The sequence below is a fragment of the Protomyctophum parallelum genome (genome assembly GCF_964188405.1).
Source record: "Protomyctophum parallelum genome assembly, chromosome: 16".
NCBI lineage: Eukaryota > Metazoa > Chordata > Actinopteri > Myctophiformes > Myctophidae > Protomyctophum > Protomyctophum parallelum.
The window spans coordinates 17,663,768-17,678,799 of record NC_139711.1 but is presented as its reverse complement, the minus strand read 5'-3'; the positions used below and the strand labels follow the sequence as shown (position 1 = coordinate 17,678,799).

Below are 15,032 nucleotides of genomic sequence, written 5' to 3'. Positions count from 1 at the left end.
GCAAAGACTTGGCCTTGTCCGTGGCAATTATTATTATATATTTTTTTACATACTGTACCATTATAATGGTATGTACTTTCATAAGACCCAATTATTGAATGTCAAATATCTAGGTTTTCTTCAGTATATGTATGTCACTAATTTACTATTACACTATCCCAAATTACTCTCAAATGTTTTATTTGCAAGAACTCCCTTAACTTTGAGAGTTCCATTTGTTCACTCAGAATTAGCTAGCTGTGTTTCTGGCTGTTTCTGGAATTATTATTGTCCACTCATTTTGTATGTCCATGGCAAAAATGGAATTAGGACAAAAATGTCCACCACGAGCCAGCATGGTGATGACCCCTTTAGCTGAGTTTTATTTTGAGAGAGAGAAAATAGGTTTCTGTATATTTTTTCACACATTTTACACAAATGAAACAAAAGCATGAATAAACGAGAATACTATCTGGATAATATCCAACATATTGTACAGATAGTGTAAAGTGAGCCAGCATTGAGACCAATGGTACCATTACCCTCTTCTTTGTCCCCCGGCATAATGCCAAATTTGTAGCTCCGTCAAATGGCGGGTGATGCACCAAAAATAATCATTATGAAATCTCCGCAAGCTCACAACACTTTGCATCCGTGATGCGTTGTGAGCGTGCAGATTTTGCCTACGTATGTTGGGCACACGACAAAGTATAAGTCAGGCTTAAGCGTTGTGTCGAGGCACCCTGCTGGGCCAGTGAAAACATTATCCTGACACGGCCCGCTTTCCACAAAGGTTAGACCTGTCAACATGCATAGAAGGCCGGACCTGAAACCTAGACAAAGGACAACATGAAATAAGGCCACTGGGGCTATGAATAGAAATCGGCCAGATAGTGCGAGACGTGTGTGTGTGTGTGTGTGTGTGTGTGTGTGTGTGTCTGTGTGTGTCTGTGTGTGTGTGTGTGTGTGGTTAGCTGTTCTCTAGAGATACCTTGCTGCTCACCAGTGGTGGTGCATGCCTGTGGTGTGTGCGTTTTGTGTACATGGACATTCTGGTGTGTCTTGTGTTTCAGTTTGATGAGGAGTTCAGTGCACGGCAGGAGGCCCAGGCTGAATCTCAGAAGAAGGAGGAGAAAATCAAAGAGCTGGAGGTGCAAATCCAAAGCCTGCAGACCCAGGTATAACGACACCATAGTTCACAAATGCACACTGCGCTATATATAAAACACAACCACATGCCTAGAAAAAATCGTCAGAAGGCAATGGACTCTAAGTCTAACCTTGAATTTTAGTCAGCATTTAGACCTCAATATCGACAGCTTCAGGCAAAATGAAATAAGTTGATCTTTAAACCATAAGTTGAGGGGTAATGTGGGTGCAGTGAAAGCGATCAACTTTGTCAAAATATGATACCTTTGGTCAGCGTGAGATTGCCTGTAAGTGGGTGTTTTCATCCATGCAAGAGCATTTGATTTAATAACGGGTCAATCTCCTTTTTTAAGATGTATAGGTGAATGGCTCCGTTGAAGCATTTCCCCTGTAATCCTATCATCATAGAGATGGATGGTATTCCTTTTCTTGGCCCCCATATCGCCGTCTCTTCCCAGACAAAACCCTCCATTCTAGGCAAAAAAAGAACGACTGCTATATCCCCCTTAACCCAATTTGAAACACTTTAGCGCTGCCGTCGCACAAAAGGGCAGTTTGCTTCCCTGCTTACAGGATTTAATATAAACCACTGTTGAAAGATCGTACCGGCTACCTCTTTACTCGAGATAATTTCTCTCTGCAGACACACCCTTTCTCATTCACCACCTCCCCTACATACTGCATTATTATTCTGGTCTGAACCTCGCTAAAAGGTTTCATTTGTAACCATTGCGTGGGTCGCCACCTTCCACGCAAAGGTTTTAATCTATCAAAACAAATCTGACACGAGAATGTGCACACTCTGTCCCATGTGTGCGAACATTTTGGAGACTATGAGAATTTGCGACGCCAACAGCCGAGTAGTGAAATTAAGCTAAATGTGCTAAATGATCATTCTCACACAGTACATGTCAAATTATGCAGCCTTCAGATGCCTTGTCATGAGGAACTAACGGGCCTGCCGCCAAACTGTGTTTGCAAACAACGGTATGAGAACTACAATACATAATTAATTGGTCTACATACTGTACTGTCTACAGAACATAGGACAACAAGCCAGGCTGCTGTTCTAGACTACCAGTTTACAGCATAAAGACCCCAACAGAACTATAACACTACTGAGTACACAATGACCTCATAACCAATTTCCAGCGACAATGTTGACAAAACAGTTGGGAAAGTGGCCAGATATGTGCAACTAATATAGCATACTCACACAATTAAAGGACAACTCTTCCAGAAGTAAATCAAATCAAGTTGGACGCACGGCAGCCGGGTGTTAGTGTCGCCTCAGCCTCAAGGCTTCAGACTAACTAATACAGAACCATTCCAAAATTACAGTTTTAACTCTCCCAAAGCGAGTGTCAAGTGTCAACCATCCCAAAGTTATTTGCCAATGAAAGTTACAAGAGGTGCGTATGGTGTGTGATATTATATCATAATACACACATAATCATTGTTTATTTATCATCATTGTCTTTCATTCTATGATTCAATGGAAAAGCTAACCTATATAATTATGTCACTCACCCTATGGTTCAAGGGGAAAACTAACCCATGTCACTCGCCCTATGACTCAAGGGAAAAACTAACATATCTCACTCGACCTATGGTTCAAGGGGACAACTAACTTACTACACTCGCCCTATGGCTCAAGGGGACAACTAACTTACTACACTCGCCCTATGGCTCAAGGGGACAACTAACCTACTACACTCGCCCTATGGTTCAAGGGGACAACTAACCTACTACACTCGCCCTATGGCTCAAGGGGACAACTAATCTACTACACTCGCCCTATGGCTCAAGGGGACAACTAACCTACTACACTCGCCATATGGTTCAAGGGGACAACTAACCTACTACACTCGCCCTATGGCTCAAGGGAAGTGTCACTTGCCTTATGGTTCAAGGGGAAAAACTAACTTATGTCACTTGACTTATGAGGGCCCCCCTTGGGGCACGCACGCAATTTTGTTTTCATTTTGGGGTACCCAGGCCCCTAAAAAGAGAGGCAGGCAGGCAGACAGAGACCATGGTGCATTTGTGCTGAATGACTGCAGCCACTAGTAGTGCACTAATGCAGTTTTACAGCAAAATATTGGGGGTATTTTGTTTTAATTTTGGTGCAATGTTGGGGTACCCAGGCCCCTAAAAAGAGAAGGAGACAGGCAGGCAGGCAGACAGACTAGTCACTGTCCATGGTGCTGAATGAATGCAGCCACTAGTAGGCAATAGTGCACTAATGCAGTTTTACAGCAAAATATTTCACAATGTGCTATGAAATCTGTAAAAGAGATGAGCAATAAATAAATAGTATGCTATGTGAAAGCTTGAGTATTTCTAATGCTTCTTTCAAGGGAATTGCTGCTGCAAACAGTTTAATGTACATGAACAACTGACATCAAAATATAAACTGTTTACAGTTCATATTATATATTATTAGTATATATTATTACAATATAATGTTACATTGTGAAGTGTTTTCTCCTGGATCTTTTCAGAGCAAAGTCCTTAATCAGGTCACTAAAATCCAATTTGCGGAGGACGTCACTCTCAAATGACATGACAGTCAGACTATTTAGCCTCTCCTGTCCCATTGTGGACCTCAATTTATCCTTTATGAGTGCCAGTTTAGAAAAACTGCGCTCACCACTCGCATTACTCACAGGTAAAGTCAAGTAAAGCCTTAGAGCAATGTCTACATTTGGGAAGACTTTTGACGTTTTTCTTTGTTGTTCTGTTCTGGCAAAGCTCTCTTGCATTAGAAGTATCACCCCCACTAATAAATTCTTGGTATTGGACAATCTCTTCAACAAAGTCTACACCCAAGTCAGTTGAATATCGCCTCTGGAGGTGTTGTGCAGAGAGAGAGGTAATTTTATTCAGAAAGCCAAAAACATTATTCAGTTCATTATAAGACTGATACCTGCGAACAAAAGTTGAACAACTTTTGTACAAAGTTGAAAAATTCAGCTGTCTCTAGGCAGCAGTTGACGCTGTTGACACCAACAAGATTTAACGTGTGAGCTGCGCACGGGACCCATTCAATTAGCAGATTTATCTCTTTCATGCGAGACTGTAAGCCTTTATAAACTCCGGACATATTGCAGCATTATCGTAGCATTGCCCCCTGCAATTGCCTATTTCAATACCCATCTCCTCCTCCTCTGGGTGGATCTTGGGTGGAGATACGGAAATGGTGGTGTCACTGCTGTTGTGTGTGTGGGGGGTGGGGGGGCCCTCATAGCGGACACAGACAGTAGGCGGGCTTTAGACCGGATCAGGCTTTCCACGGCTATAGCTACCCCACAGCAGTGAGCACTGCAGTGCAGACAGAAGCTCTCAATGGTTTAACCATAATACAACTACTGTAAATACAATAACTATACACACATTTCAATACTTTACAATTTTATTAAAAAAAATATATATATATATATAATATTATATAAAAAATAATCTTTAATATTTTTCGGGGGCCCCCCTAGCTGTGGGCCCCCGGGCTTCAGCCCACCCTAGCCCAACGGTAAATCCGCCTCTGACTGAGAGTGTGACCAGTGCTTTGCCACCAGTAACTTGTATTTGCGCAGTGACAGTGATTATGTGCAGTCGGCTCAAACAATCGGCTTTGTACCGCATGTGTCCCAGGGTAGATGTAGGTTTGTCCCACTGACCACATACATACTGTATTTTATTGTTTGACAAATGACAGGGTGTTGTTATAGTCTTGAAGCCCAAGCTCAGTTCCACGAACTAGGCCTTTTGTCCACCTCTCCATCTTATAATGATCTTATTATCAACATATTTGTTTTCCTTGCACTGTGGAATGGATGCATAGGCCAACATCAAAACATCATTTGTAGCAATGGCTGGTTTCCCCAATATAATCTGTGCAATTTCTGCACTTGTATTAGGATAAAGACACCGACTCAGAATATATTTCCTGAATCATTTTCATTCTAAAAATGACCAAATTATTGCATGCAATCATCTTAAACCCTCAGTGGTTTCAGCTGTAGAGCACCACCAGACTGCTCAACCATTTGCATTAACCATTTACGGTGTGATATATTAGACGCTCACGCCGTTGATTCTGATGTATAAAGGGAGAACTGTTAAGGTGCATGTGTGCAGTCTGTGCACAGTGTTTTATTAATCGGATCAGATTTTTATGATCATGCTCATTTTTGTGTTTGGGTTGCACGTAACCCATGGAATCCATGCACACTAGTGTTATAAATGAGAGCCCGCCCGGACCTTCCTCACAGTCAAGTTGTTTTCACTCGACTCCGCGTCAGCTCTCGTTCCTCAGCCCCACACCAAACGTGACGGTGATTTAATGCACGGCACAAGCTTTGGCCCCGTTCCTGCTGGAAGTCACTCAGTGTTTTTCCACTCGCAACTACACTTAATTTGTGTTTAGGCCTCAGTCTTCCACTTCATATGCCTGAGTGCCGTGTCACCACTCGTTACCTGCGTTTGCGGCTAGACTCGTTAATCACTCACTCAGCGTCCAGCGACTGCCATGCCTGCCCGTAAATATTAATGAGACTATATCGGCGTCTGAGGCATCTCTTCACCACATCCTTCCTCATCAGTCCTTATCATCCTGTCCTCCCTGCACTCTCCCTCTACTTCCCTCAATCTCTCTCCACTTCTCCCTCTTCTTTCTTTTCACTCGGAAATGACTGCACCAGTTTGTAATGGCCTCTGCTTACCTCCCCCTTCCCCCTTGGTGTGGAGATTTTTTATGTTGGATTTCTCAAAGTCTTTTCCTCCCACTGCACGCCTTGCCCCCTTTTCCCCCTTGGCAGGCCGCTGTCTTTTGAAGCCTGGCTGTTTGTGGTGCATTAACAGGTAGCGTATAGCACCGTGAGGCCCCGGAGAGTCAGAACCTCTCTTCCTGTATCTCTGAATGCTCCTTCAAAGGACTGCTGATGCGGGAGCTTCACATCAACAGGCATTAGCCACAGTAGGCACATGCGCAGTGTGCTCAATGCAAGCTAGCATGAATATGGCTACGAGTGCATCAGCACGTCCCCTGTGCATCTTGGCATATTATAGCTTAAAAAAAGGGAATGAACTGTAAACATATACTGTATCTGGTAGTGCTTGACTGGGTCTCACTTAGTGGTCAAGTTGCTGCTTTTACTGTAAAGTGGGTTCCCAAAGAGGTTTTCTTGTTGCCTCCACATTGAGTGAAACTAAACTAAACTTTTACCTGAGGTACATGGTGCTTCACAGAGGGAACGGTCTCTTTGAAATCAGACATCTGTCAAACTTTTCATCTCTTCCAGCTTAGCAGATTTGCCTCATGTTATGGAAATGCAATTTAAATTACTGCATTATACTTTTAGTTTCTAAAAGGAATATGTATAATGCTTCCAAGTAATGTTGTTTTTTACTTTAGGCAGCAGTTGTTCATATTGACCCTCAAATGACTTCCCCTTATTGCGCTAGGCAAAAAAGAAAAAGCTACATACCGTTTGTAATCGTTTTTTTTAAGAGTTTTATTTTGCTGCAGTAGGAAGGCAATAACACAGCAATGTGTATTGTAGCTTAATCCACCTTTGGACAGTACAGTAAAAAGCCTTTATCTGGGAGAGTGCAAAACCTTTAAATGCATGTGAAGACACACACAGATTGTTCATCAAAGTCGGCGCGCTACAACAACTGCCACTTTGGTGAATATGAATGAAATGTTAAGTCTTTTCATTTTATTGGCGGAACTCCTCTCAGATAAAAACGCATGCATGTCTGAGCCCCTGCACTGCACCTTCATCTGTGAACCAACCGCTTTAACGAGAGCCTTTCTCCATTGTAACAAGCAGCCTGTTTGATGTGACTGTTTGATTAGCCCCCTCATCCAGCTGAATGGAGGTTCTGCCTGTAAACATCGACAAAAAAACCCCCAATGAAATCAGAACAAATGGAAATCTTCCGCTCTCTCCTAACCCACCTCTTCAAGGCAAGGAACACAAAAAGAAGGGGCAGCATTAATTGAATTGGTTTTAGATGTGATGAATAATGTAGTGTTGCAGTGGTACACTTGATGCCATCCCATTAATCGGTTTTAACAACCTGGCGGCCATGTAGCTGACCCGGCTTTGCCCCCACGAGAGCAGTTGGAGGTACAGCAGACTGCCGGATCTTATTTTCTCTCCTTATAGTGCCAGTGCTGCTGCCCCTTCCTCATTAACCAGACTGGATTCAGATCGTAATGACAGAGTAGGACTCACAGTGGGACCAATATCACCATGTGTTCTCCGCTGTCGGCGTGATAGCCAAGACATTATGTTAGACCAGACGTTCTTAAAGCTTTTCAAGACTCAAGAGAAATTCTGTGCCAGTAACAAACTTATACATGATGAACTTCCATGTCATCTACATTTACACGCTACTGGTGGAGATGTTGTTTTTTAAATGTTATTTAATGCTATTAAAGGTAAATTTATAGCACATTAATGAACACAATGACATCAGCCCCCTGATCACCCCAGGCAAGCCCCCAGGTGCCCAGGTCATCGTGACATCATATGACACCAGGCCCCATATATGGAGCCCAGGTCATTGTGATTTATTGGTCAAAGTGTCCATGACATCATGGACACTTTGAAATACTAAAATATCTACAAACACATATTACCCACATAAAAACCCCAGGAAAGTGATTATTGTCTCCCAAACATCATTTAAATAAGATCTGGTTGCAAAAGGGGTGAAGTGTCCCTTTAAGGACAGTTTTACAGCACAAAAACAAGTTAAATTTCGTTATCTCTCAAGAATGAACACAAGGCAAAACTAACTTTTTGGTTCTGTTTGTTTCCACTCCTAAGGTCAGTGGGGAAGATTCAAATTCTCTTTTGCTTATAAAGAATGCACTTTACAGCCACTTTCTAAAACTCTAGCAAAGTGGAAGGCCTTTATTTAGTCGTTAGTAGAAATTTCCGTCTCCTTTTCCATTACACACGTTAAATATTTAATTTCCCCCAATCCACCGTGAGAGGTATTTGGTACGACTGCACAGAAATATGACGTCTCAGCAACCATGGGGTACGTTCCCGTCTCACCCCTCCATATGGCGAGGTCACCCGGGGGGGGACATCAAAGCAAAACGGGCACATTTCTGAAACAAAGACTGCAGAGTAAAATCAATGCCCGCCGTTACATCTGAGGGTGCTAAGTTGAAATGGGCTCCTATGACATGAAAGGATGCTGGTGAAGGGAAGGGCGCTTTTGATGGTGCGCTGGCTGGCCGGCCGTTGTGTCTCAATCCTTTTATGCTGCTCTCGGTGCTCTATATTCCTTCCGTGTAAATGCACAATAACCATGACGCACGTCGCACAGCTTCTGATTGTTGAACGTCGAGGACAGTTGTGTCCCCCCGCCACCCTTCCTGTGTTGACTGTTGGTGTGTCTGTTCTGATGACTAATGTACTAGTGTTCCTCTTTGTCTATCTAACCCACCTCCATGATGTGCCTCTCCTGTCACTGTCTGTCTCTCTCTGTCCATATCCATCGTGTGTGGTCGTGATTTGTATGTGTGCGTATGTGTTTGTGTTTGTGTGTGTTTGTTGTACGTCTCCAGTTAACTAGTGAGACGGAAAAGCTCAAAGAGGCTCAGACACTACTCAGGGAATCTGAAGCCAAGGTGGGTATTACTGTATGTCTGCATGATGTTTCCTTGTCTTCATTTTGATAAATATTGTATTTGTTTAAATTGATCGACACAGTTTCTTCTTTACCAACCAAACCAAATCATTATTCTGCAACATGTTACATTTCCAACCAGATCTGAGCTCTGTATATGTCACACCAACTTCACATCATTTTATGAATTATTATTAATGTAAATTAATTTGAGAACATAATTTCTTTTTTTTTTCTTTCTTTTTTACACTTTAGCAACGGTTTACGTTTTATCCACGTCTATGTCAGTAAATTGAGATGAATAATAACAATTCGAGGCATGGTAGATTTGCCCTATGCTGTGGCATTCCATTAGACACATTTGGTGCTTGTTTTAATGCAATCTTCACAAGTAAACACTTTCTGATTGAATTCTCCTATCAGAAATGAGATCGGGGGCCCAGGTTTTAATCATAATAACCGTCCGAGTTAATTACCTGCCAGTCTGACCTCCCCTCGGAGTCCAGGAGAATGTGCATCCCTAAGTGGCTGGGTTAGATTTCATATTAGCCCCAGGACTCCAGATGAGGACAGCATGGATCCACCATGCCACCGCAGCTCCCTCTAACAAAAGGGTTCCAAACGTCTTAGCTCGAGACCCAAGAGAGAAATGAGATGTTTCCCCAGGACCCAAACTAGTGAAAACAGCAGATCTATAAGAGCTTGTGGATTGGCTATTTTCACTACCAAACAATTGTTTTTATAATTAAAAACAATTAAACAACAATTAAATAAAGGGACCCATAAAATATGTCCATGACCCACAATTGGGTCCCGACCCAGTGTTTGGGAACCAGTGCCCTAGCCCACACCTAGCAGAGTTCAGCAAACATCTTCATATAAACCATCTTCAAGTCACTCTCGGCAATGGAAAAACCAGAGGAAAAATAAGTCTGTTGCATTGTTTGTGGCAGGAGTTAAAATCATGTTTCATATTATCTTTTGTTATCTTCTTTTTGGTATACCTTGGGAAGATGAGGCAGTGGCAATGGTATTGTATCCAATGGGGCCTGTGGAACACTGGGCTTATTACCATTCAGTAGACATAGCTGCAGGCCCTTGCATATGAGAGAGAGGGGGGGGAAGAGTAGTCTCTGCAGCCAGAATGGCTCAGAGGACCCCTCTCTGCCGAAACCACGGCAGTCTAATTTAGTAGCTAATTTGCTTCCATTCTCTCATATTAATCTTAAAAGAGAAAACGGGCCACGACGGGCCGGAGATTGACAGAAGTGTAATGATTGGACGTGGACTCTCATTGAGGGTCTCTGGGCGGCCTGCCTGCCTGGGAAGAAACCTCGCACCACACCTTTTTAATTTCCTCTCTAATAAACAATCCACTGATGGCACTGTGTAATGAAAAACAATGTAATGCCTTTCAAACTGAGTCCGATCGCACATTATGCTCAACAATCCAGCGAGTGGGGAGAGGGCAATGGAGGGGAATTGGTTTTGGAAATTAAAAACTTTTCACTCGTTGGAGGTTTGGGGAAAAGGTTCTTTGGCAAGTATTTGAAGGAAGACTGGTCTTCTCCTGGAAATCCAAAGGTCACATCCTATCTATCCTTTGAGGCCTGTAATTGTTCTATTTGCATACATTTTGTCTCTAAACATTTTCCCATTGGCGTTATCAATGATTATAAATACCTGTTTATGCTGTAGAGCCGCGCGATAGGGCAGACATGTCAAGGGACCGCAAGGCTCTGTCTTATCGGTAATGGGTTTAATTTCACTCCTGTCTACTGCCTAATAGCCTGTCATTGTGAAGGCCCATGACGAGTACTTGATGGGGGAGGTAACATTTCTTATCTACGACTAAAACCACAGCCAATCCACAGGTTTCTCCCCAACTGTTTAACTCGGTGCAGATCAGTAGGGTAATGAGAATGCGATAGGTCCACCGTATCAATGTCCAACCAACACAACCCCCCCACCACCACTCCCATTTGTATACTATCAGAGCTAGAGACTTGCAAGGGTCAATTTATAACCCCTTAAAGGAAACTTGGAGTGCCTGGACCCAACTTTGAGAACCACTGGTCTACTCATTAATGAACAGGAGCAGGGTTCAGCTGGTGATATACCTCTCATACACTGGACTTATTTACCCATTTTTACAGTTTGTGTCCGGGTGGCTCAGTCGGTAGAGCACTGGCCTTTCGGCCACAAGGTCATGGGTTTGGAAACTTTGGATCCTGAGCACCGCCAACTCAACATAATTATGAGTAGCACGGCTTGGGTGCGGCAAGTACTGGGAGCTGATGGCCAGCAATCCAATTCCCAGAGGTCAAGTGCATTGTGAAACAGGGATAGACTCCCGTGCTATTATTTCCGACCTACTAGTACTACTACTACAATTACTTTACAGTCTTTTCACTTCTTAATCTGCCCTTAATCAACAGCTCAGACATGCCTCATTTGGGTTTCCTTTTATTTTTGTATACTTAATCACACGTCCCAGCTGTGAAAGAAAACAGGAGAGGAATGTAAAAAGGCATCCTGCATGCTGTCGGACCAGACAAGACACCTCGTCTCACTACACAGTCAATCAGGGGGAGTCTTCATTCGTCTCGTCCCGCAGGCTCATTCTCCTGTGTTTTAGGTTGACCTTGTTGGCTCCATTGATGTGGAGGTGTAATGGCTTTTTAGAAGACCACTACACCACTCGATTACAGAGTTCCCCCAAGCAGCAGAACAGGGACGGCATGCTGCCGAAGAAGTTTTAGTCATTTCAAATGCCCTCCTCTTACCCATGTTACTGGCCCCATCCATGTCAGGATATTATCATTGGGTTTTATCTCTCCTTCTGCCCCAACCGCTCTCTATCTCTCCCTCTCTCAATGCGTCCGTCTCCCAATTTCCCTACCGCCGGTGGTGGAGATTTTGTGGGAAGGAGTCCGCAGAGAGCCAGCATATACCGACATCTGTTATGGGATAAAAGCAGTACTGTACCATATGTTTCACAATAAATAGCTACTTACGACCTTTTCAATAGGACTGAATGCCCAAGGGGACCCGACTGAAGCACTTAATGTAGGTTCTTACAGAATGCTTTCCTGCCGCCTTGGCGGTCAGGACACACACACACACACTGAATCTGTAGCTCTGTAAAGTGTTAAACGCGATTTAATGACTGTTACTGAATAGGACTCAATAATTTGCTGTTATGCTTTTTTATTTTGAGCACATTGATTGACTTAAAGAAATTTGATGGCCAGAGTTTAAAATACTTCTTCCCAGGAGGCTCTAATTCAGGGGTATTCAATTAGATTAGGCCGGGGGCCACAACTGTAGAATGATTGTGTGTGGGGGGCCGCACAGTGTGCGCGCGAAGCTTGGAAATTTGTGGGTTCTCAAAATGCTTTTTGTGCTCAAACACGAAGATTTATATATATTTCCGCACAGTAATGAGCAGGATAATATGTCTATACAGGTATATGCCACCTTAGAATACATGTAGGCCTAGACCTATTTGACAGTGCATGAACAGCATTGCTTTGACATTAACGACCATCAGCTGGACGGACACACACACACACACACACACACACACACACACACACACACACACACACTCTGCTGTGGGCAGTTCAGAAACCCGTCCACAACAACCAGTGACATCATCGTTAGGCAGATTGCTTTTTAAACAAGATTTATTTACGTGAGAATAGTTTATCAGACTATAAAGATCAGATTACATAGAGCAGTGATTCCCAAAGTGGGGTCCGGGGACCCCCAGGGTCCTTGAGGCAGTTCCAGGGGGTCCCCAGGGAAATTGTTTGGAACCAAATGGACCCTTATGGGTCTGTAACTCTGAGAGTGTATGGAACCAAATGGACCTGGAACAGGGTTTATTATTGTGAGAATGATGGCTTCCATTTTCGCATTGCAACTTTTCAGGACTAGAAAGCCTGCAGTTTCTATTAGCTTGGATTCTCCATTGATGTCACTGTTGGGTGGGTTTCTGAACTGCCCACAGCCCTCCTATGTGACACAGACCGAGTAGAAAAAAACGTGTCATTTTATCATGATTATTAGTGAGGACCTATTATATGAAGATAGGTTGAAAAGTGGTCCTTTAATGATTACCGTCATTATGGTAATCTCACAATTAATATCGCACACACCATACCTGTAACTTTTATTAGCCAGGCAAAGGGTACTGAAGCCGGTGGTACACTACTTTAGCCTATTGGTGTCAAGTATTGAGTCAATGTTCAGTACAGAAGATCACGTTGGCTTTTATTGTATTAGTATTAGTGGAGAAAGACTGGAAACAAGGAGAGAGTGTCGGGGAGTGACATGCAGCAAAATGGTCCACCATTACTGAAAATCGGAATTAGCCCTCCACTAAATCCCACCCCAAAAAGCGATTGTCCAATGCCAATCCAAATAGTTTAGCAACGGTTGCTATGCAGGTCAAGCTTTGTTCGCCGGTAACGTGCCTGTTGGACAAGGATGGGTCGGGGAGGGACTTAGTGAAGGGCTAATTACTCCACTAAAGTAAAAACCTCAAAATGGTCCAGTACTTGAGTAAATGTATTTAGTTACTTTTTATACGACCTGTAACACGTCTTGTCTTGTGTCCACAGGTAGCGGCCGGACCAGCAGCGGCCGGGGCCCCGCCCCCACCGCCCCTAGCGGCCGGAGCGGCACCTCCACCGCCACCCCCTCCTCCCCCGCCACCGCCCCCGCCAGGCGGCTGCCCCCCTCCTCCACCTCCCCCTCCCCCTCCTCCTCTCCCGGGGATGGCGGGCATGCCTCCGCCTCCTCCCCCGCCCCCGCCCCCGCCCCCTGGCGGAGGCCCCCCTCCCCCGCCGCCGCCCCCCGGGTGCGGGCCCCCGCCTCCCCCGCCGTTCTTCGGAGGCCCGGGCATGCCTCCGCCGCCCGCGGCCATGCCCGTGGTCAAGCTGCCGTACGGCCTGGAGGCTAAGAAGACCTACAAGCCCGAGACGGTCATGAAGAGAGTCAACTGGAACAAGGTAGGCCCTGTGCCCCATTTTGGCACTGACATGTTTTAAATCTCTTCTAAATCAGTTTAGACAGTTTTCTGAAATACCTATGTTTCTAGATCAGTGGTGCTCAAATATTTCATGTCGAGGACCCCAAAAATTATATGTAATTGGCCTCCGACCCCCATCTGAAAATATGTTGTTCCAGGGACCCCCCCAGAAGCAAAGAGTTGAGTTAAAAGCGTTCGCTCTGAAAGAATATATATTCAAAGATTTGTGGCACATTTTCACGATTTTTCAAAAATAGCAGACCTACAAGCTCATAGCGCGGCACTCGGTGCCATGCTATGAGCTTGTAGATCTGCTATTTTTCAATAGCTAAAATATAGCACAATGCTTAAAACACCAAAGGGGTTTCCCGCCCAAAATGGGTTAAGTTGAAGCAAAGCTTTTTCTGATCATTTTGTGCAATAGGATATACAATTTCCTCCCAGGCCGAAATGCGTAAAGCTTTCCCGGAAATGGCTCCGCTTGATTTCCTGTGCGATGCCTATAGCGGCGCAGTATGGGCGAAAATATATGCCTTGCTGAAGGTCCCAACCGAGAAGGGACTGCTATTCAATTCCACACTTAATCTAGCCCAACAGACTCTCTGCTACGGGCCGCTCTATTCCCCGCTCAGCACCCATTTGAAGAGATTCAGCAGTAAACAATTTCCACTGCTCAAGTGTCCTTGCCTTTTCACACTCTTAGCATAATTGAATGAAGACTGTGTTGTGTAATGTTCCGCCACATTTGAATATGGTTTCGATAGGGCATTCTCTGCCATGGATGGCAATATTTTACCATAGTTAATTTATCCATTGCCTCAGGACTTCTTTGCATTAATTTAGTGGTGTTTTGCATATATTATGCTTCTGTGTAACCTTGCTTTTTTATATCCTATTATTGACAACATCGACAAAAACGTTAGGGCTTTGTCTTTGGAAATCACGCTTTTGGTGAAAATTATGTTTATGGTTTTAATTGGGAGACAAAACCTCAACTTGATATAAAGCTTTGAATGTTTCCTAATTCATTAGTATTACTGGTGGCAGCGGCCTATACGCGGGAGTCAGGAACAATGAAAGTTGTGAATGCATGCCCCGCCCACTTACAGTATGCACTACCCGTTGTAGGAGTACCCTGGCTGTTTGTGTCCCTCTTATCTTGAGATACGTGAACTACAGACAGATGGACGGACTGAGATTATATGCTTTTTTC

General features: G+C 44.0%; 1 protein-coding gene across 4 annotated transcripts in view; it reads left to right on the top strand.

Annotated features, from left to right (window-relative positions):
* Positions 1 to 15,032, top strand: part of diaph2 (diaphanous-related formin 2) — a 589,988-nt gene that overhangs the window by 218,666 nt on the left and 356,290 nt on the right. For 3 of the 4 annotated variants that reach the window (XM_083785413.1, XM_083785415.1, XM_083785412.1), the window contains 3 exons: positions 1,053 to 1,157; positions 8,720 to 8,782; positions 13,410 to 13,799. In XM_083785413.1, coding sequence (XP_083641539.1) covers positions 1,053 to 1,157; positions 8,720 to 8,782; positions 13,410 to 13,799 — 558 coding nt within the window. The remainder of the gene's footprint in view (positions 1 to 1,052; positions 1,158 to 8,719; positions 8,783 to 13,409; positions 13,800 to 15,032) is intronic. The other variant, XM_083785414.1, reaches the window with a different exon arrangement.